The 21,994-nt window shown below is 43.4% G+C and overlaps 1 protein-coding gene across 8 annotated transcripts in view; it reads left to right on the plus strand.

The window, feature by feature from the left end:
• The window catches only part of CHST11 (carbohydrate sulfotransferase 11), a 235,158-nt gene that overhangs the window by 77,615 nt on the left and 135,549 nt on the right, over positions 1-21,994 (plus strand). For 2 of the 8 annotated variants that reach the window (XM_081211318.1, XM_081211319.1), the window contains exon 2: positions 6,401-6,439. The exons of the other annotated variants lie outside the window; for them this stretch is intronic. In XM_081211318.1, coding sequence (XP_081067444.1) covers positions 6,401-6,439 — 39 coding nt within the window. The remainder of the gene's footprint in view (positions 1-6,400; positions 6,440-21,994) is intronic. 8 annotated transcript variants of the gene reach the window in all.

Genomic DNA, 21,994 nt, shown 5'->3' on the forward strand with positions numbered 1-21,994 from the left:
AAGCATCAGGGTGGGGGACCAGGTGTGGCTGTCAACCCAAGGGTTGCCATTCAAAGGAGGTTGTAAGAAATTAAGACCCAAAAGGCTGGGTCCGTTTGAAGTCATACAGCAGGTCAATCCAGTGGCTTTCAGGCTCCGGTTACCGAACCACATGAAGCTGCACCCAGTTTTTCACAGGTCGTTGCTGTCACCGTATAGAGGAGACAGTGAGGGGAGGGTCACTAGGGGACCAGCAATGGAGGAGAAGGAACACAGCTACCATGTAGCGGAGATCCTCGATTCCAGGTGGAAGGGAGATCAAGTAGAGTATTTGGTAATGTGGGAAGGGGAACCGGAGTCGGAAAACACCTGGGTTAGGGCAGAGGATGTCAATGACGAGGTTTTAATAGAGACTTTTCATCAGAGGTTCCCACGTAAACCTCAGCCTGTAGCGAGGTTCCGAAGGGAATACTTTGCCACCACCGACGAGGAAGAGGAGTTGGAGGGGTTCCCAGATTCTGAAGAGGAGGAGGATTCAGCTGGCCAGGACGACGATCGATGGAGAGAATTGTTCGAGACGTCAGAAGATGAGGAAGATTCGTTTCGGGGTTTTAGCCCTTCACCTCCCAGGGGGGAGGAATTGGGAGGGGGTGAGGGGGGCCCTGGAGGGGAGGTGGATGTCAGGGAACTGCCATCAGAGCATCAGGTGGTGGAGGGACTCAGGCAGGATGAAAGAGACTCAACTGCTGAAGCAGGGACCAGCAGGGGGAGGAGTGGGTCTCTGAGGGAATGCGAGCAGGAGGGAGGGCTCAGGGAGGCTTCCAGCGAAAACAGTGGGGAGGTATCGGAGTCTCCCATAGGGAGACCCATACCTCGCAGGAAACTGTCACGCCGTGAGTCCAGGAGACGCGTTTCCGTTAAGGAACTTCTTTGTTGGAAACGCTTCCGCAGACAGCCACTGTCGGACTCTACTAGTGACTAGAGCAGACATGTCTGAGGAGCTCCGTCACACACGGAGGTTTGTGGGGGCGCACAAACTCTGAGGGAACACGTTTTCACGCACAAGCAGCTAATCAAACCCTCACACCATCTGAAAGGTGAAATGATGCAAATGATCTTGTGATGGTGGAAGAAGTATCCCAGGTGCAGAAAGCTTCTGACATCTTCAGTGAAAACATGACATTGCTTTGTACAGAGAAAGTAATGCATTTACTATTCCAAAATACTATTAAAAGATAAAATTATAGTTGTACTGTATTCTTTCTAATGAGAGAAGCAACATTTGCATGCTTTCCCACACAAGCTGTTTATAATTTTGTATGCCCATGTGAAGCTTCCCATTTTAAAAAGTTGTTTTGATCCTTGAATGAGTGTTGATCGCTTAAATAACTTCCAGAGGAATAGCCATGTTGGCAGTCAAAACAACAAAAGAGTCTTGTGACGCCTTAAGGACGGTGATTCTGAATTGTGGTTATATTCTCAGGACAACGCTTTGTGCGTCATTCAGCGCACAAAAGCTTATACCAGCCTTCCCCACCACCGTGCCCTCCAGATGTTTTGAACCACATCATTCCCAGCCAGCAAGGTAGTTGGAGTCCAAAACATCTGGATGGGAACAGGTTGGGAAAGGCTGATTTGTGCAATAAAGACATTTGCTAACATTTAAGGTGCTGCAAGACTCTTTCCTATGTATGTATCTGCATGTATTGATGACGTATTCCTGGCACTCGCAGTCCAAGGATCTCCGGTTTTGTATTTTTTCCCCAAATCTCCCAACTGTAAATACAAAGGCAATGAAATCTGCTTGAGCCAGATGGTTGGGGCTGATTTGCAGAAGCATGCATAAAGCTGGAAGAAAATCTCTTTGAGAAATTAAATCCTACTCTGTTGCTTCTTTCCGCTTCCCAAGGGTGTAAGTAGTCTCTGAAAACATGTAATAAGAATAGCTCATACTTTCTCCTTCTCAGAATATAAATAGTGTGGTTTTATTTCACTTTGCAAGAACTGCCTCTTAACAAGACGACAGAGCAAGAGTCACGATCAAGATTTTTGATTGCACTACTCTATGGAATTACATTCTCAAAACCTTACCCAACATTTCAATCTGTGGTCACATCAGAGATCACCTAAGAACAAATTGGATGGTAGCCAGGTAAGTTTTACTCAGAACAGACCTATTGAAATTGATGAACATGACTTTAAACAGTCATGGTTTTCCCCAAAGAATCCTGGGAAATGTAGTGTGTTAAGAGTGTTGAGAGTTGATAGGAGACGTGTGCTCCCCTCACAGGGCTGAAATTCTCAGAGTGGTTTAACAGCCTATTCTTCACAGAGAATTTTGAGAGTAGTAGCTCTGTGAAGGGAATATGGACCTCCAAACAACACTCAGCACCCTTAACAAACTTCAAATCCCAGCATCCTTTGGGGGAAGCCATGGCTGTTTAGAGTGTTATGATACTAGTTTAAGTGCATACTGCAGATAGTGCCTTAGTCATGTCCATCAATTTCAGTGGGTCTGTTCTGAGTAAAACTTAGTAAAACTGCTACCAATTTATTGAAACCATGTCATCCACAAAGATATTAAATGCTTCAAAACTAAATCCTTCCAGGCCCCCTTTTAAATGTCAGTTTTTAGCTGCGTGGGAATCGCTTTTCTATTTTGTTGTGAGCGTCTCTTGCAAAGTTTGGACACCTTTTAAAATGACCCAGCCATATGCAACGTAGAATGTGACTCTCTACCCTCCGACCCCCATTTTTTCAAGCAAGGTGACAGTTCTGTGGTCCTATTCAGATCCTGCACAATTGAGTCCCCCTCATGTGGTTGTGTCATTTTGAACAGCTTCCCTCCACAGGAGCTACACACTGAAAAGTTGCCTGAGTAACATTTAAAGGGTCCCACCGATCTTATCAATTACAGAATAGGTTCAAACTGTGCAGTATTCGGAAAGTGCCCAAACTAGCACACTTTGTTCGAATTGAGCAAAATCCATTTCAATAAAAAAGGAAATAAAGAAAAACCAGTGGTGGCTCCATTCATTAGATACCAGTGGCTTTAACATTATAAATGGTGGCTTTGAATTACATCTGCTTTGGATCTTGCATAGACTTGCACGTATAAGAATCCTGGTTGATTCTTTCCTACTTTTTCCATATAAGATGTAAATGTTGACATCTTAATACCAATCTTGCTACATTTGTCTATTTTAATAATTCATAAGAGACAGTGTTTCTGTCTCTTGCATCCAACATTGCACAGCTGGCTTGGTAACTAATTGAGGAGTGGTTGTTCCCTTCAGTTACGTCTCTGAGCATTAGCCACTGTAGAACACAAGGCAGCTGAGAACTTCTAATAGGTGATTTATTGAGCTGTGTTTGGTCTCCCAGTTCTTTTTGAATCTGTACCTGGTTTTCTCCTTCAGAAGCTGCCATTGGGAAGATCACGACCTGTTTAGATTCCTCCTTAGTCCTCTGGTGGGTTGCGTTTGTCTTCTGCAACATAAAGTTATAGATATTACCAAGAAGGTTGGTGGTGTGAGCCCACCCAGGGACAGCTGTGTGCAGAATTCCTGCCTTGCAGCAAGTAGGACTTGTTGAACCTCTACAAGTCTGTGATTCTATACGTTGTGCACAATTTCTCGTGATATCAGCTTCTCTTAGAGCTTTGGGGCTTTGAACTGTGTGACATAGTGCTTTTTTCTTTTCTTTCTTTTCCTTTTTGTTAACCCCCCCCCCCGTCTGCTGCCAGCCAACACACTTTATGTCAGTATGCTGAGTTTCCGTGGCCTTCAGAATACTAGGGCATCATGATGTGAAATTCCAGAATAATGAAAGCAGCCCTATTCCCATGATCTCTGTTCCTCTGTGGATTGTTAGCTTTGTTCCTGTATGATTCAGACTGCCTTGAAAGCATTTGGACCCCTGTTTTAATCTCTGCTTGCTGGTCAGAGCTCGCACTTCTGAAAAAAAATACAATTTCACCTGATATTTATTCTCTTTGCTACTTAACTTGCTTCACCCGCCTGAATAAATTCTTGTTCATGTTCTGTAGGCCAGCGTGTGTTTTATAAGATTAGCCTCTTCATCTTTTATCTCTTTATTTCCTGTGTCCTTGATCTCCTGTTGCCTCGTTGTTGTGGATTTCCCTTGCATGCTTTAGGACAGAACTGACACATTCTGTCCTAAGAGAGCGGTTGTAAGTTCTGCAGCTGACAAGTGTCTTGGGAAGGACTCCTGTGCTTTCAACAGTTCCTTTCCCTGCTGATTTTTCCATTGTGTCACAGCTAGAGATGCTTAAGGAATTCCGTTTCTGTGAATTCTGATGCAGAGTGACCTGATCTGTACCCCCTGAACTAATGCTTAGGTTGGAAACTAATTATTCTTTGGATTTCACACTTACCTGAATTTTGCAACATAGCTCTCAGCGACAAAAAGGTGCCAAAACATGTTTAAAATGCATATTTTAGAGTAAGATGTGTTTAGAAATGTGCATATTCAGATAAAACACACATTTAAATTAGATATTTTGTGTTGAGATATGTAATTAAATATTGCAAGTGCAATGTAGAAGATAACATTGTGCTTTCATATTGTCTCAAGACAGTTTTTAGTAATAAGCCTCTAAGGATTCAATCAGTGAATTAAATGTGTGCTTGATACAGTTTAACACGAATTTAATAAACAAAAAAAGCAAAGGTATGTCAAGTAAAACCTTCCCTTCCCCAATTCACAGTTGGAAAATACCTTTATTAAGACCAACCTAATTGTCACAAAATAGTGACACGCTTTTGAGTCCCTAAGGTGGGCTCCAGTATAATCCTTTTCTGTGTAAAATCTCACAGGATTGTTGCGACAAAGAATGAACATGTAATAGCTCTTTTTACAGCAAATGTTCTATAGCCCCAGTTTTTGTACAGTTATGACACAAAAGTTGTTAAGGAATGTAGTTAATGTGTTAATTCCATTAGTCAGGAAAGAGCTGGCTCATTTGCAAGATGCACCTGGCCCGAATCTGGCGACTTCCTAATCAGTGCTACTGGACAGATTAGGCATGTAACTCAAATTACAGCATGGGTTGTGGGTCCTTGGCTCTTATTAGGAAGGAGTGGATAGTTGTGCAACTGTGGAGTTACCTGAACACATTGAGAAGAGCTCATCTGAGAAGAAGACTTGGAGAATTGCCATATCTTTGCACTCTGAGAACCCTAAGCTGCTGTAGGACTCTGTGCATGTTGACTTTCCTATATAGCAGGGGCTTGAAACTCCCTTGGTGTCCCTTCCAACTCTACAATTCTATAACTTAGAACTTGCGTGTTGACATCCTTCAGCGAGGACGTTGAAGTACAGGGACCCCTCTGGGACCAGAGGGAGAAAACTCTTGGTGAAACCTGCATATACCGTATAAATATAGTGTGTGTGTGTTTTTTCATCCTACCCAACTTCCAAGGAGGTTAGGGCAACCACATGGCTTTGCCGGCCCTGCAAGTTTCATCTGTGAGACAGGTTGGGCTTTAGCAGAAGCAATTGGCTCAAAGCCACCCAGTGAGATTTATGGCTGAGTGGAGATCTGAACCCAAGCCTCCTTCCCTTTATCATAGTCTAGCACTCTTGCCCCTCCACATCCCATTGGCTCGGGATCATTTCCAGCATCCCATTCCTTTCAACTCATATCATAGTTCACTTCTCAGAAGTGAGACCTGCTTTTTATTCTACTATTGATCATTTGAAGTGGTGTTTTTATGTCTCCCTCTATTATGCATGTGAAGCCCTGGTGATTTTAATAGAAAGCTTTGCATAAAGCCTGAGAGTAAGACATTTGTTTTTGGTATTTGAGATTCCTGCTTTGTATGAACTCTCTGGCTAGTTCTAATAAAAAGGCATGATTTATATAGCCTATGCACCATGTACGTGTGCTCGAGGTACAGCAACTGTTGCAGCTCTCTGGATAGTAATCTGCTTTTTTCCATGGCATTTTATAGGCCCAGTGTCAATCTGAGGGCATATTATGCATTATTATTACTTTCTGTGGCAGCCCAAAATACAGAAATGTATCTGGAAGGGCTAGAAAGATGTTTAAGCTCTAAGAAAAGCAATGTATCTCTTTTCAGCTGGCATGGAATGTGTTGCATGTTGCTTGCACTAGAGCTTAACCCACAGATGGAGAACTTGCTGTCTTCCAGCTTTTGTTGGACTACAACTCCCATCATCCCTCACCCATTGACCATGCTGGCTCAGGTCGATGGAAGCCAGAGTTAGCCAACTTCTCTTGGCTGCCCCTGGCTTAATCTGTTATCTGAGTTAGAATTCCCCCATTCATATTTTTTTTCTGTGCTGTAATTATACCCATAATTAGCAAAGTGAATCATACAAAATACTTGCACTTCTTTTACTTATTTATAAAACTTATATCCTGCTTTCTCCCCAGAAAGAAAATTGAAGCATCTTACAACAATCAAACAGACATGTAAGAAAACCAACTTCACAAAATGCATTAAGCAACCATTAAAAAATGGAATCTGCTTAAAAAAGGAAAATCAGCAAAAATGGTGAACTCATAAAACTCCAAAAAAACCTAAAGGGAAGGCACAGAAGAAAACAACCTTCAGTTTTCTTCAGCTGAAGGCCTTCAAAAACAATCAGGTTTTGGCTAAATGCCTGAAGTGAGGAGGACCTCAGGACTGAGGGCCAAATGTGGCCCTCCAGGTTTCAATATATGGCCCTCAGTACCCCATCCAAGCTACACACCTCTCCCTAAGCCAGACCTCTCACCCGCTCTTCTCTGTGCTTTCCTGATTCTAGCTAGGCAAAAGCACTTAAGGACTTGAACTGTGTAGAGGTCCTGTGCTTGCCTGGATGAAGAATTGTGGTGAGTAGGGGCAGAGACCCCTGGCATCCGTGTGGCTGGCATGAACAAAACCTGTCTGCTTTATGCAGATGTTGAATGTGGAATATTTAGGTAACTGCAGCACAGTGCAATAATATATTGTATGCCCAGAGGAGGCAAAGATTATTCAAAATCAAAGAAACTGGCTAAACAAGGCCCCAGCATATAGGCTGAAGGCACATAAGGCCACCCCCTTGTTGAAGCTAAGCAGGTGTCAGGGCTGGGGTCAGACCCAGGTCAGCAAGAAAGGAAGAAAATATATGATGCTGGTGAAGTTAAGTCTTTATTTAAAGAATCAAAATACAACTCAGCCTGGTGGTCTCAGCAACCCTTTCCAATAGGTCTTGCCCCTATGGAGCAGTTCCCAGGATTGAAGGCCTTCTGCCGCCTTCAGGATGTTCCCCAAGCAGTCTCAAACTGTGTCTGTCCACCTCTGACCTCTGCTCTGCTTTTCTCATTACTCTGCATGTTCTTGGAGACCAGCAGGAAGGGGAGCTTGTCACAGCAGGAGGGAGAGACTCCCTGGATTCTTCAGCAGTCTATTGATGCTCCATCTCTGCTTCAGCCTCAGAGTCTGAACTGTTCCCTGTCACAGGCTCTGCCTGCTCACTAAACCCTGTTGCTCTTTCAGCTTCCGACACCACCTCCCACCAATCTTCTCCCTCTGACAGCTCCTCTGTGTCCCACAACCAATCCCCTGGCTCTGAGCCTTACACCTCTGGGTTTCTGCTTGGGGATTCCCCAGCTGGTGTCTCTCATTCCTCTTTGACCAGCCAGTCCCTGACAGCAGATCAGAGTCTGGTCAGTGCTTGGATGTATGGCCACTTGGAAACTATGTTTACACTGCCTTGGGGATCTATGATAGCAGAAAAGTGGGATGTAAATGTAAGAAAAGTAGAATTGGCTATGTTGTATATACTTGCTCTTCTCATTACAGTGATTACAGATTTCTCTCATTTCTCAAGTTTGCACAGCAGATTATTGTTATGCTAACTTTTGGCATGTTGGGCAACTTCAGAAAATGCGTACAACCTATGCAGCATAGTCTTTTCTCATAGTGTCCATTGGTGCCAACTCAGTTTGTTCCATATAAGAAAAATGTGGCAGGAACAGTAGCCTTAGTCATGACTATCTATGGCAGTAGCCGGTTAGCAGTTGATCTTGGTGTAATTTAGCAGCTGTCTTTAGGAATAACATCTGCTTTAAATGGAGCGAATGAACACGAGCACAAAAAAGGAAACCTCTGTGCTCTCAGTTCCTTTATGGATGAAAGTGGGAGGAGAGGCGGTTCAGTTCAGGATAAGAAACAGAGCCCGAGGCAAGGGAAGGATTTCCCTTGGCTTTCCTGCCAAATGAGCGAAGGGGAAGCAGAGAAGTTTGCTCCTCAGGAGGGAACTACTGTCAGAGTCTGCTTCTTCCTCTCCCAGCAACCCTTAATGCTCCATCCCACATTGCTTCAGAGAGGCCCTTGATTTTTCATAGGGCCAGGTAGCTGTAGGGGAGAGGTTCTTATTTTAGGATCCAAGCTAATCTTCTTCCACAGAACCTGAGAGGCAGCTACCAGGTTTGTTGGGAAACTTGATTGTTTGCTAACAATTCTTCACTTACTTGCTCAGTAGCCTAAGCAGCAGTAATAACACCAATCAAAAGACTTATTTAAAGGAATGTACACACAGGTGCATCAGCTCTGGCCTTCGTAGGCCCATACTGAGTTAGCTATATTGTTGTGGGTTGAGGTCAATGTGTGACTGCTGACCTTGGGTTGTGTTTTAGCACAACCGGAACCACTAAGAAAACATCAGCTACAATGGATTAAAAACCTGCTGCATGCAGTCTGGGTCATGCAGATAGTCTAACAGTCACCATGGGTTGAAAACACAGCTGTGCATGTCCTAAGATGGTAATATGAATGGACTTGACTACTTCATTTATCATTTTGCTCTGCCCTTCTGTAAATAAATGTTATTACCCTCAGTCCTCTTCACTTCTTTGCTTGACACCTGTCATTTTTGGATAACAAAAACACTACCAGAACCACCAACACATTAATAGGGAAAGCAGTTTCTAGCAGTATGATTACGTAATGCGTTTCCAAGTCCCCCGTCTTTCAGCTTTTCTGTTCAAGTTGCTCCAAGGGTCTCTAGGTGTGAGATAAGATAAGCAAGGGAAGTACCGGCACAGGGGAAGGCTTCAGTAATGAGTGTTTTGTTTACAATGCCGTATAGCATGTGTGCGGCGTGGAGAAATAGGCTATGTTATGGATTTAACTTTGGCAAATCAGATGCAGGTCTCATACTGGGTAGTATGCAGCAATGTTTTGCTCGAGAGTAGACCCACTGAAGTTAATGGACATGGAGGGCACCAAGTTTGCTAGCACTGTTGTACTAGATTACTTTGTATAGAAGCTAGTCTTAAGAGGGGGGAGCCGGTGACTCCTTTTACTACTTGTGATGCAGTGCCTAGTATATATTGGACACTTTGATTTTTTTTTAAAAAAATGTTGATGAAGTACGATGGACCTGGGCTGAGCACATTTCCTTTGCCCTGAAAAGAAATGCTTTGGCACGAAGTGAGCATATGTTCACCCAAACCACTTCTTCACTTTGAATAAATGTTTGACTTTACCTTAAACTGCAGTGATTGATTACAGAAAAAGGAAAGGGACAAAACTCTACACTGCTTTTTTGTTGTCATTTTATTTTGATTAGTAGAATACATTGTTTTAAAAATGGATGGATAGATATTCTTAACATACTTACCCATTTAGCAGCAGATGAAAAATGGCCGGTCCTCACTAAATTTGCCTGACAGTTGGTGACTGACTTGAATCTAATATGTAAGCTTCATAAGCTTTGCCATAATGTTTTGAAACGGTCATAAACCTTAAGAGTATCCTAGTCACACATTTAACCTGCCACATTTAACCTTCCTCTGCGTAAGAAATTTATGACAGGTTCCAAATACAATCCTCAACCTTCTCCTTAAAGCAAATCACAAAAAGAATGGTTATTGGGTCTCATGGGAACTCAGAGTCTGCAATATATTTAAGCAGGCAGCAAGATGGCTGGAATTAGACATTCAGTGTCAGGTCTGGGAATCCTGGTTGCTACTGAATAGCTACAAAATAGAGGTATGATGCAGGAATTTAGGGTGGGAGAGACTGTACTTTGCCTCTGTGCACCCACTGCCTGTCCCTTGCCACTCCCTTCCTGGAGTCATTACTCGTCACGATGTTGGAAAACATACCCAGAACTCCTTGTAGAGGGGGCAGGAAGAAGCTAGGGGAAGAATTGTGAGGAAAAACCACAGGCAGAAGGGTTTATGTGCTTCTTCCCCCTTAGCTTGAGATTAAATCCTCTTCATGCCCCTCTGTAGCTGTTGGACCACACTTGGATCTTCCGCTGAACGCCTAATTTTGCTATCACCAAATCATGATTTCCAGGGTTCTTTGGCAAACAGCTAAATTCATCTCCACAGGTAGACAACATACCATAATGCATGCACACACACTCCAGTTAATTTAGAGTATAAGCGGGGCTTTTTTTCAGCCAGAACTCACCAGAGCTCAGTTCCAGCACCTCTCAGGTGGGTGTTATTGCCATTCTAAGGGAACGAGGGAGGTGTTCATGGTGAGTTCCGACACATATCTTTTCTAGAAAAATATCACTGAGTACAAGGAACTGGCAGTTCTGCATCTGCAAGGAGTTGATCCTCTGTTGTGGTAGCACCTACTCCCTGGAACCTGCCTCTTTTGCCCATTCATATATCTCTGTTTTATTGTTTTTGGCACCTGCTAACTGATCCCCCCCCCCCCGAAGTCTATCCACACAAGTAATTTTAACATGCAGTTTATTATGTATATTTGCTTTGAAACTCCTGGCCTTTTTAATATTTTGCTACATGTTATGTCAATTGTATTTTTAGCTTTCAATTTGGTTGCTATTTTTCTAATGAAGATCTTATGTCGCCTCATGTAAACCACTCAGAGGTTTCTGTCAATTAAACAGCATATAAATCTTGTCAAGTAAATGAAAAGAAACCAACGTGTAAATGTGATGAAACTCACTGTATATGGTGAATCCAACATATGGTGTAGGTAGGAGGACAGCAGAAGATTCTTCACACTTTCCTTTTATAGGGAGTGCCTATGACCTTTTGGGTCCGTGGTGCAAGGGATGTTTGAGATTCATGGCTAATGCCATATATGCAGAATAGGAGAAAATGATTAGGGATGTAGGCAGCACGCCTCTTTGGGGAAATGCCTGGCACCCTTCCAACGAACTTGTAATTGCTCCACTGTGAAAAGCTCCAACGCAGACAGATGCAGCGACAGGAAAGGAAGAAAATCCCTAAAATGCAGAAGTTGGTGATGTAATGGGGATTTGATTCATAGCTGACCGCTGTTCTCAAGAGTCACCTTCGAGCGGAGGAGTGTGCTCCCCTCCCTCCGCAGGCCGATGATTTACTGCTTGACAGGTAGCTCACCAAAGCCCTTTGGCTGGAATCAGATGGCTTGTCTGATCCCAGCCAGTACACATCCATTTTCTCATACCTTCATTGAGGAGGGAGCGAAATAAGGCTGACTGAGCACAGTGCATCTAACAAATGCTTTGTCGGGTTACAGGAGCTCAGGTATTAAAAATTTATTTCTACCAAGGCTGAAGCAACATTAAAAAAAACTAAATGAAAAAATGAAAAAGGGTGATTTATGGACAGGGAATTTCTTCGTGCTTCATAAAACCATCATATCCTACAGCTGAGCATTTGTCAAACGCTACTTAAAAAACCTCACTAGCACCATTTTGGTTCTTTCATCCACAATGTTTATTCGGAAGCCAGGTTTGCATACAAAACAATTAAATACAGTCAAACCTCGGTTGTCGAAAATAATACATTCCGGAAGACCATTCGACTTCTGAAACATTCGACAACTGAGGGGCGGCTTTTAATTGGTTGAAGACCTTCTTGCACTCAAGTGGAAGCTGCATTGGATGTTTGGGTTCCGAAAAACGTTAGAAAACTGGAGCATCTACTTTGGGGTTTTCAGTGTTCGGGAGCTGAAACGTTTGGAAATGGAGCCGTTTGAGAACCGAGGTTTGACTGGAATCTCATTTTATTGCATATGTGTAATCACTTGTTTTCAGCGAGACGTTTTGTGTAGCTGCTAGGGGGTGGGGAACGTTGAGAACATGGTTAGAGCTTTAATTATGGTAACAGTAAAGATAAAGGTAAAGGGACCCCTGACCATTAGGTCCAGTTGTGACCGACTCTGGGGTTGCAGTGCTCATCTCACTTTATTGGCTGGGGGAACCGGCGTACAGCTTCCGGGTCATGTGGCCAGCATGACTAGAGCAGCGCACAGAAACACCGTTTACCTTCCCGCCAGAGTGTTACCTATTTATCTGCTTGCACTTGGACGTGCTTTCGAACTGCTAGGTTGGCAGGAGCAGGGACCGAGCAACGGGAGCTCACCCTGTCGCAGGGATTCGAACTGCCGACCTTCCAATCGGCAAGTCCTAGGCTCTGTGGTTTAACCCACAGCGCCACCCACGTCCCTATGGTAACAGTAGAGGATAGCAATTTATAAATAGGGCTACCATGTTGGATATTGTATCCTCCTTTAACGACTCCAAGGCATACCTACTGCACTCTGTTTCATTCCCCACCCCATTAGACCACTTCTTTACACAGCAGGCAGAGGAGGACGGGTGGTGGTGCGTTTGCCAGTAGAAGAACAGCGTAAAGGGAATGTGCCTTTATAATCTAACTCTATAGCTTTCCAGATGGTGCTGAACTACAATTCCCATCATCCCTGACCATTCGCCATTCTGGCTGGCCATTCTGTGAGCTGGAACCCAACAACATCCAAAGGGCAACAGGTTCCCTATCACTGTGCTAAAGGGGCAAGTAGTAACCATTTTTTTAAAGGATCACACTAAAGCAAAAGCAAGGTTAGCTCACCTCTAGATAGTCTGAAGGAAGGAAATCTTGAGGGGTTTTTTAAAAAACAGATTTGAGTGGTTAACTCATTTTGTTGTATCTTTACAGTGCTGTCTTAGAGAGAATCCTGTGGTGTTCCTGTTCAGAAATATACTTTATATATATATATTAAGTACTTGTTTTATTAAACTGAATGGGGAATTCAGTCTCTTGAGTGGTCAGCTGGAAGTGACAGATGTGATTATGTAGCCCAGGTCAGGCCGAAGTCAAGAGCTACATCAGCAAATGATGATTTGAGAGGCCAGAGGCAGGAATGTAGCCAAGGTCATTTGGGTGGTTGGGTCCTAGAAATCACAATACCTGTGTTTGCATGGCTTCTCTTCACAATATATTGCATACAATGGAGGAGCAAGCTTGAAGCCAGGACCCTATTGGCTCCCCAAGAGGGAAATCTGTGTATTGGATGGTAATTCAAAAACTATTGTATGCCTGCATTTCTACCATGTCCTGGTCCTTCTAGGGATGACACTGATTCTTTTTAAAATAGTCTAGCAGAGGGAAGAGAGAGATTCCAGGGCCATGGGAATCTGATGCTTAGCTGTTTCCATTTTAGGACTATATTTGCTTTCACAGTAGGTTGTTAAATTGTTGTGTGGGCTTGGGAGCATTGCTTTGGCCATGTACTTGCTGCCAAAAAGTGTGTATGACTATTTCCCCCTCTCTTTTGTTGAAGTAGTCAAAGGAAAGTACAGTTATTAATTTGACTGTGGCGAGAAAACACATCAAGTGTATTAACAATGCTTTTATTTTCATAATCCCAGGAATATTTAAACTTTTGTAGATCTTATTCCACCTTTTTATTTTTCTGAAACACCAAAATGTGTTAAGTTATTCTGCAGGATTAGAAGGCGTAGTTATCAAAAGTAGGTCCTGCAAATCCTTATATGCTAATTTGAAAATTCACATGCTTGAATAGTTCCATGGACGTAACACATTTAAGCTTTGTTTCTTTTAGTTATGCTATACTTATTTGTGTTTTGCAATTTGGAGGTCTGCTGCTGAACCAATTATACACCCAAATGTTTTACATAAGAGCTGCCTCTTGAGTCCTATTCATGCACCAGAAATAGTGGAACAAATACCTCCAGGACTTGCATTTGGCATAACATTTAAAAGGCATTGAATGCAACCCCAGCTTGCCAGGGAACCTATGCGACCCCAACTTTACCTGTTCCACTCGTGACATTGTACAGCAATTTTGGTCAGGGATAGTCTGGCTATTGTGACCTATGCATTGATAACCTCAAGACTTGATTACTTTAATACGCTCCGTGTGGGGCTACCCTTGGACCTGGTCTGGAGACTCTAGTTGGAGAAAAATTCTGCAGTTAGACTGTTGATGGAGACAGGCTCTCATCAGTACATAACTCGGGTGCTCAAAAGTTTTCAGTGCCTTCCCCCACACCAGGGCCAAGCTCAAGGTTACTGCACTATTTTGCAGCTTTGCTTAACAACTTTGCTCTACGATTCCTTAAGGCAGTGTTTCTCAAACTTGCATCTCCAGCTGTTGTTGGAGTACAACTCCCATCATCCATGACCACTGGTCCTGTTAGCTAGGGATGATGGGAGCTGTAGTACAGCTAGAGACCCAAGTTTGAAAAACACTGCCTTAAGGGCTGCCTCATTCCTTATATCTCTGCATGATCCTGAAGATCTTTGTGGAGTCACTGTTAGTGTTCCCTCATGGCTTGAATGCATGACTCCTATCCCTCAGTATTGTGGGCCCAATTTTGTGGAACTCCTTTCCAGCTGAGGTCAAACAGGCCCTCTCCCTGTTGAACTTCCAGCACCTACTGAATATTTTTGACAGGAGGATTTTTAATTGATGTTTGATTTTGTAGCTTAATCGATTGTTTACTTTTTGTGCTGTATTCTTATAAACCACTTAGAGGCTATTGTAGTTATTCAGTATATAAATTGTTTAAATAAATATATATGGCATTTGGTGTGAGGATATAGTATTGGTGGGCCTAATCGGCTGCAGATTGAAGGCTCCCCAATCCTGTTTTAAAGGATGTGCTGCTTTTTCTAAGGTGGAAATATCCAAATGTGAGCAGGAAACACAATCATTATGCACTGGAGTTGGAAATGATAGAGCCTGATGATTTTCCTGTAGTATGGGCAGAATTCAGCAAATGCATCTGAGGCGTGTGGTATTGACCCCATGCATGGAAGAGGATATAAATAAAGCCCTTGCTTTATATTCATTGTTTGCTTGTCTTATAATTAAGAGCACTTTAGCTTCTTCTTTACCTTCACCTCCATGTTTCTGTGTAACTCCCTCTAATTTGGAAACCACTTAAAACATGAGTCAACCATGAAATTATGCAGTCACTGGCTTTCCCTCAGAGATAAACTATATTTGTGATGGAGAGTTATCCACGGGAAAAGATATATATTTTAGGACTCTCCTTTCCTGACAAGATCCTATTACATGCTTTCTTCAAAGGGCATGGAGACCAGGAAAAATTGCTGCTTGCCATACATCAAAACAAAGTGTAGTGGTGCTTCCTTTTTTTGATACCCCCCACCCAAACTGGACAAGGAAACTCTGTCTCTCTACCCTACGAGGTCAGCACTCATGTTGCCTGCATCCTCATATGCAAGCAGGGCTGCTGCTTCCTTGCCTTCCGCACCCCCACCTGCAGTTTTGCCACTGTTGGGCTCTGTGGTGTGGCGAGTGAGGCCTAGCAAGGTTCATGAGGCAAAGAGGGGCAAGGTTCAGGAAAGAGGCAAGGCTCATGCTGTACTCTGGGAAACGCAGCGCTCTGCAATTGCCATGGTCTGAGAAACAATTGGGAGGCAGTAACGCTTCTGATCACTGCCTTGCCGTGGCGAAGGGGCTTGAAGAACTCAGAGAAGCTATGAACTATGCCGAGCAGGGCACCCAAGATGAACAGGTCATAGTGGAGAGTTTTGACCAAACGTGATCCACCTGGAGTAGGAACCGGCAAGCCACTCCAGTATCCCTGCCAAGAAAACTCCATGGACAAAGACAACAGACATATAAAAGTTATGACGCTGGAAGATGAGCCCCTCAGGTCGGAAGGTGTCCAACATGCTACTGGGGAAGAGCGGAGGACAAGTACAAGTAGATCCAGAGCTGATGAAGCGGCTGGGCCAAAGCCGAAAGGACGCTCAGTTGTGGATATGCATGGAAGCGAAAGGAAAGTCCAATGCTGTAAAGAAAAATATTGCATAGGAACCTGGAATGTAAGAACCATGAACCTGGGTAAGTTGGATGTGGTCAAAAATGAGATGGCAAGAATAAATATTGACGTCCTGGGCATCAGTGAGCTAAAATGGACGGGAATGGGCGAATTCAGTTCGGATGACTATCATATCTACTACTGTGGGCAAGAAACCCGTAAAAGAAATGGAATGGCCCTCATAGTCAACAAAAGAGTGGCGAAAGCTGTACTGGGATGCAGTCTCAAAAATGATAGAATGATCTCGATACGAATCCAAGGCAGACCTTTTAACATCACAGTAATCCAAGTTTATGCACCAACTACTGGTGCTGAAGAAACTGAAATTGACCAATTCTATGACCTTATAGAAGTGACACCAAAGAAGGATGTTCTGCTCATTATAGGGGATTGGAATGCTAAAGTAGGGAATCAAGAGATAAAAGGAACAACTGGCAAGTTTGGCCTTGGAGATCAAAATGAAGCAGGGCAAAGGCTAATAGAGTTCTGTCAAGAGAACAAGCTGGTCATCACAAACACGCTTTTCCAACAACACAAGAGACGACTCTACACATGGACATCCCCAGATGGGCAACATCGAAATCAGATTGATTATATTCTCTGCAGCCAAAGATGGAGAAGCTCTATACAGTCAGCAAAAACAAGACCTGGAGCTGACTGTGGCTCAGATCATCAGCTTCTTATAGCAAAATTCAAGCTTAAACTGAAGAAAGTAGGAAAAACCACTGGACAGGTAAGATACAATCTAAACCAAATCCCTTATGAATACACAGTGGAAGTGAGGAACAGGTTTAAGGATTTAGATTTGCTGGACAGAGTGCCTGAAGAACTATGGGTGGAGGCTCGCAGCATTATACAGGAGGCAGCAACTAAAACCATCCCAATGAAAAAGAAATGCAAGAAAGCAAAGTGGCTGTCCAACGAGGCCTTACAAATAGCGGGGGAGAGAAGGCAAGCAAAATGCGAGGGAGATAGTGAAAGATACAGGAAATTGAATGCAGATTTCCAAAGAATAGCAAGGAGAGACAAGAATACCTTCTTAAATGAGCAATGCAAAGAAATAGAGGAAAGCAACAGAATGGGAAGAACCAGAGATCTGTTCAAGAAAATCGGAAATATGAAAGGAACATTTCGTACAAAGATTACCATAATAAAGGACAAAAGTGGTAAAGACCTAACTGAAGCAGAAGACATCAAGAAGAGGTGGCAAGAATACACAGAGGAATTATACCAGAAAGATATGGATGTCTCGTACACCCCAGGAAGTGTGGTTGCTGACCTTGAGCCAGACATCCTGGAGAGTGAAGTCAAATGGGCCTTAGAAAGCACTGCAAATAACAAGGCCAGTGGAAGTGATGGTATTCCAGCTGAACTGTTTAAAATTTTAAAAGATGATGCTGTTAAGGTGCTACACTCAATATGCCAACAAGTTTGGAAAACTCAGCAGTGGCCAGAGGATTGGAGAAGATCAGTCTACATCCCAATCCCAAAGAAAGGCAGTGCCAAAGAATGCTCCAACTACCGCACAATTACACTCATTTCACATGCTAGCAAGGTTATGCTTAAAATTTTACAAGGAAGGCTCAAGCAGTATGTGGACCGAGAACTCCCAGAAGTGCAAGCTGGATTTAGAAGAGGCAGAGGAACCAGAGATCAAATTGCAAACATGCGCTGGATTATGGAGAAAGCTAGAGAGTTCCAGAAAGACATCTACTTCTGCTTCATTGACTATGCAAAAGCCTTTGACTGTGTTGACCACAGCAAACTATGGCAAGTTCTTAAAGAAATGGGAGTGCCTGATCACCTCATCTGTCTCCTGAGAAATCTCTATGTGGGACAAGAAGCTACAGTTAGAACTGGATATGGAACAACTGATTGGTTCCAAATTGGGAAAGGAGTACGGCAAGGCTGTATATTGTCTCCCTGCTTATTTAACTTATATGCAGAATTCATCATGCGAAAGGCTGGGCTGGATGAATCCCAAGCCGGAATTAAGATTGCCGGAAGAAATATCAACAACCTCAGATATGCAGATGACACAACCTTGATGGCAGAAAGTGAAGAGGAATTAAAGAACCTTTTAATGAGGGTGAAAGAGGAGAGCGCAAAATATGGTCTGAAGCTCAACATCAAAAAAACAAAGATCATGGCCACTGGGCCCATCACCTCCTGGCAAATAGAAGGGGAAGAAATGGAGGCAGTGAGAGATTTTACTTTCTTGGGCTCCATGATCAGTGCAGATGGTGACAGCAGTCACGAAATTAAAAGACGCCTGCTCCTTGGGAGAAAGGCGATGGCAAACCTAGACAACATCTTAAAAAGCAGAGACATCACCTTGCCAACAAGGGTCCGTATAGTAAAAGCTATGGTTTTCCCAGTAGTGATGTATGGAAGTGAGAGCTGGACCATCAAGAAGGCTGATCGCCGAAGAATTGATGCTTTTGAATTATGGTGCTGGAGGAGACTCTTGAGAGTCCCATGGACTGCAAGAAGATCAAACCTCTCCATTCTGAAGGAAATCAGCCCTGAGCGCTCACTGGAAGGACAGATCGTGAAGCTGAGGCTCCAATACTTTGGCCACCTCATGAGAAGAGAAGACTCCCTGGAAAAGACCCTGATGTTGGGAAAGATGGAGGGCACAAGGAGAAGGGGATGACAGAGAATGAGATGGTTGGATGGTGTTCTTGAAGCTACCAGCATGAGTTTGATCAAACTGCGGGAGGCAGTGGAAGACAGGAGTGCCTGGAGTGCTCTGGTCCATGGGGTCACGAAGAGTCGGACACGACTAAACGACTAAACAACAACAACGCTTCTGAACACCAGTTTCTGGAAAACACAGGAGAGGAGAGTCCTGTTTGTGGGTTTCCTACAGGCATCCGGTTGGTCACTGAGAAAACAGGATGCTAGACAAGATGAGCCTCTTCCACCAGGCTCTTCTTATGCCATTACTCCAGAAAGAAATAAGCTGGAGCGGAGTCCTTCTACAGCAGCAGGGGCTCATGCAGCCAAATAGCTAGCACCGCCTGAGCAGCAAAATATTGCTCTACTTAAAGGACCCAGCCTCCTTCAGTCATCTCCTACTGTGGAGGAGCCTCAGGTCTTCCTGGGTTTTTAGCTGTCGAGTCCTCTGAGTCAGAGATTGTGGTGCTGCATCTTCAGGCTGCTGAGTGGGCCTCACAGGTTAATCTGAAAGCACTTGTGGGACTGGACCTGCACGTCCTCCCCCTCACTCCTCAAAAATGGGGGACATGACTCCAGGGTCATGACAGCCACAGCAGAAGCACTGACACTCTTCCTCCTCCTTCTGAGGAGGAAGGTCCTTCCACAAAAGCCCATGTATGTAAGGTACCACCAGGTTTTTTGTTGTTGCAGTGTTCAGAGTATTAGACTGGGACTGGGACGACTTGGGTTCTAATCCCTACATGGCCTTGAAGTCTGTGGTATGATCTTGGACCAATTGCTGTGTCTCAGTCTAACCTACCAGGCAGTGTCATTGTGATGACAAAAGTGGGTGGGGAAGAACTTTGCAATACCATCTTGAGCTCCTTGGCAGAATGGTGGGGAAATAAACTCAAAAGGACTCATGGTACGTGTTACATCTTTGTTCCATCCTGGCACCAGCTACTGAATAAGATGTCGTTACATAGTCCACAAATTTACAGGATTAAAGTTTAATTAAATCATCTCTCCTTTTTTAAAAAGGGAAAATGGAGAGAAGAAGGGGAGGTTATTTGGTCTCTGAATCTGGAGTAGATTTTTTAAAATTATAAGACTTCACAGGGGGAAATCTGTTAATGTTAGGCAAGTTTGTGGACTGTCCTACAGTACAACCAAGTTATAAATAAGCAAGTAATTGTGAATGGGATTGCAGCTTTAAACTCAATGGCAGAACCCCCCAAATAGAGAATGCTATCTGGGTACAGAAACTTCTCAGGGTGGCATTCTAAGAGCAGATCTTCTGTTTGCTCTTTAGCTCTGCTGTACAAAAGGGGACTTGTGGGTTGCTCTTGCTGTTTTCTTTTGTTTTTGCTATGAGCAAAGGATATAAGAAGTAAGTGCAACATGCTCATACAGTACCAGCATGGGATTAATATGTATCCTAGCACTAATCAGGATGTGAGAGCTGCTGCTGCTGCAAGGCAGGTGAATGGAAAGCACGGTCCGGACATATGGTGCTCAGTGTCTTGTTTTGTTTTTCTTAATCAGAATGGTAATATAAATGGGTAAAAAAATCAGAGTTCTCCCTTTCACTGGGGGTATGCCATAACTTAATTACTTGTCATCAGAGTGCCTTGAAATTCTTAAAGGAAGGTGTTAGATGAGCAGAAGGAATTGTTAATGCTGTTTGTAAACCTACTGATGTTTTGCTAATGAGATTCCCTTTCATGTACTATAAGGTAGATAGAAGGAGAGTGATCCTGCTGTTCAGAATGCTAATCAGCTGTGCTGGAAAGACATCTGTTTAAGCAAATATGATAAGAGAGCAAACTATGAAACGGTTGGCATCTTACTTGAGACTCCTAGGCTATGACCTTCAGTGGACCAGCATTTAAGAACTTTGCAAGGTGGAAAAGTGTGTTTGTGTTAGAGATTGTGGACAAATTGGATTCAGATCATATTTAATGGCAAACCTGCCTATTTCACTTTCCAAAACAATATGTGAACTGAGAAACAGCCATCTTTTGAACATTTGCACTTATCCAAATTTTGTGGTTCTTCAGATGAGTACGTCATCTATATGAAAATGCATACATTAGGGTAATGTCCCATATGTTGGTGAAAATAACATGCAAAAGTTTTGCAAAATTTGCATGCAAAAATGTGTACAATAGGCAGAATTGCATAGAAAAATATGTAAGTTATGAGAAATCTACACTAATGTGCTGATGAATTTTCATGAGGGCTTCTTTAAAAATAAATAAATAAATCACAAACTGATATGGGAATGTGGAGTACTGAATGCAAGAATGGAACAGTGAGAAACTGAAATGGACAGATTTGCACATCCATTGTGTGTGTAGATTGAGAGATTGCCCTACCCCAGAGCTACAGAGTCATGGAGTCCATGCTTTGCAAGCAGAAGGTCTTAGGTTCAGCCTGACATCTCCAGCAAAAAGGACCAGTTGGCAGGTCAGGGGAAAGATCTCTACCAGAGACCTTGGAGAGGTTTTCCTAGTCACAGTAAGAGGATTGTATTGAGCTGGATGGACAAATAGTCTTATAAGGCCACTTCCTATGTTTCTGTGATGTGGGAACACTGGCTCAAAGAGTTGTGTAGTTGCCTATTTGGGACTTCCAAATTTTTCAGACTGTAGCCCAAGTCAGGTTGACCCCGCTGGGGTATTTTCTCATGTACTTCCTTTAAAAAGCACGTGCCACAAAATGGCTACTGCCTGATGGGGCAGCTTCTGCTTGTTGCACCATGCACAAGCTGGAAGTTGAAGTGCTACCCTTGCTTGTGTTCCCATCTTTGCCACTTACCCAGAGATGCTTCTCTGCCCTTTGCCCATTTCCGTCCCCGAGTCTCTCGGACCCACAGAAGAACCATTCATCTTCTGCAGCAGATCATTTTCTAGCAGCCAACGTTCTTTCAATCTTCCCAACTGCTTGTCTCAGCACAGTCCTGGCAAGGTGTCTGTGCTTAGTGATCTTCTCGATGCTCTCTAAAGAGAATAGTGAGAGCAGTTGTGTGAAGGCTTTTGGCTCCATCCTGTCCTGACTCTGCAAAATTTTGCCTTGGATGGCTGCCCAAGCAAGGGGGTGGGGGCAGTGATTTTGAAGCTCCAGTTTTTCAGGCATCTAACCTTGCCTGAAACCAAATTAAGCTTGCAATTCTCTACCTTTTGTGAGGCCGAGCCAAGAAAGCCTGCTGCAAACTCTCTTTAAAAAGAAGAATGATAATAAAAATGAAGGTAAAGGCTTCCCA

Source organism: Podarcis bocagei (assembly GCF_964188305.1).
Source record: "Podarcis bocagei genome assembly, chromosome: 10".
Lineage (NCBI taxonomy): Eukaryota > Metazoa > Chordata > Lepidosauria > Squamata > Lacertidae > Podarcis > Podarcis bocagei.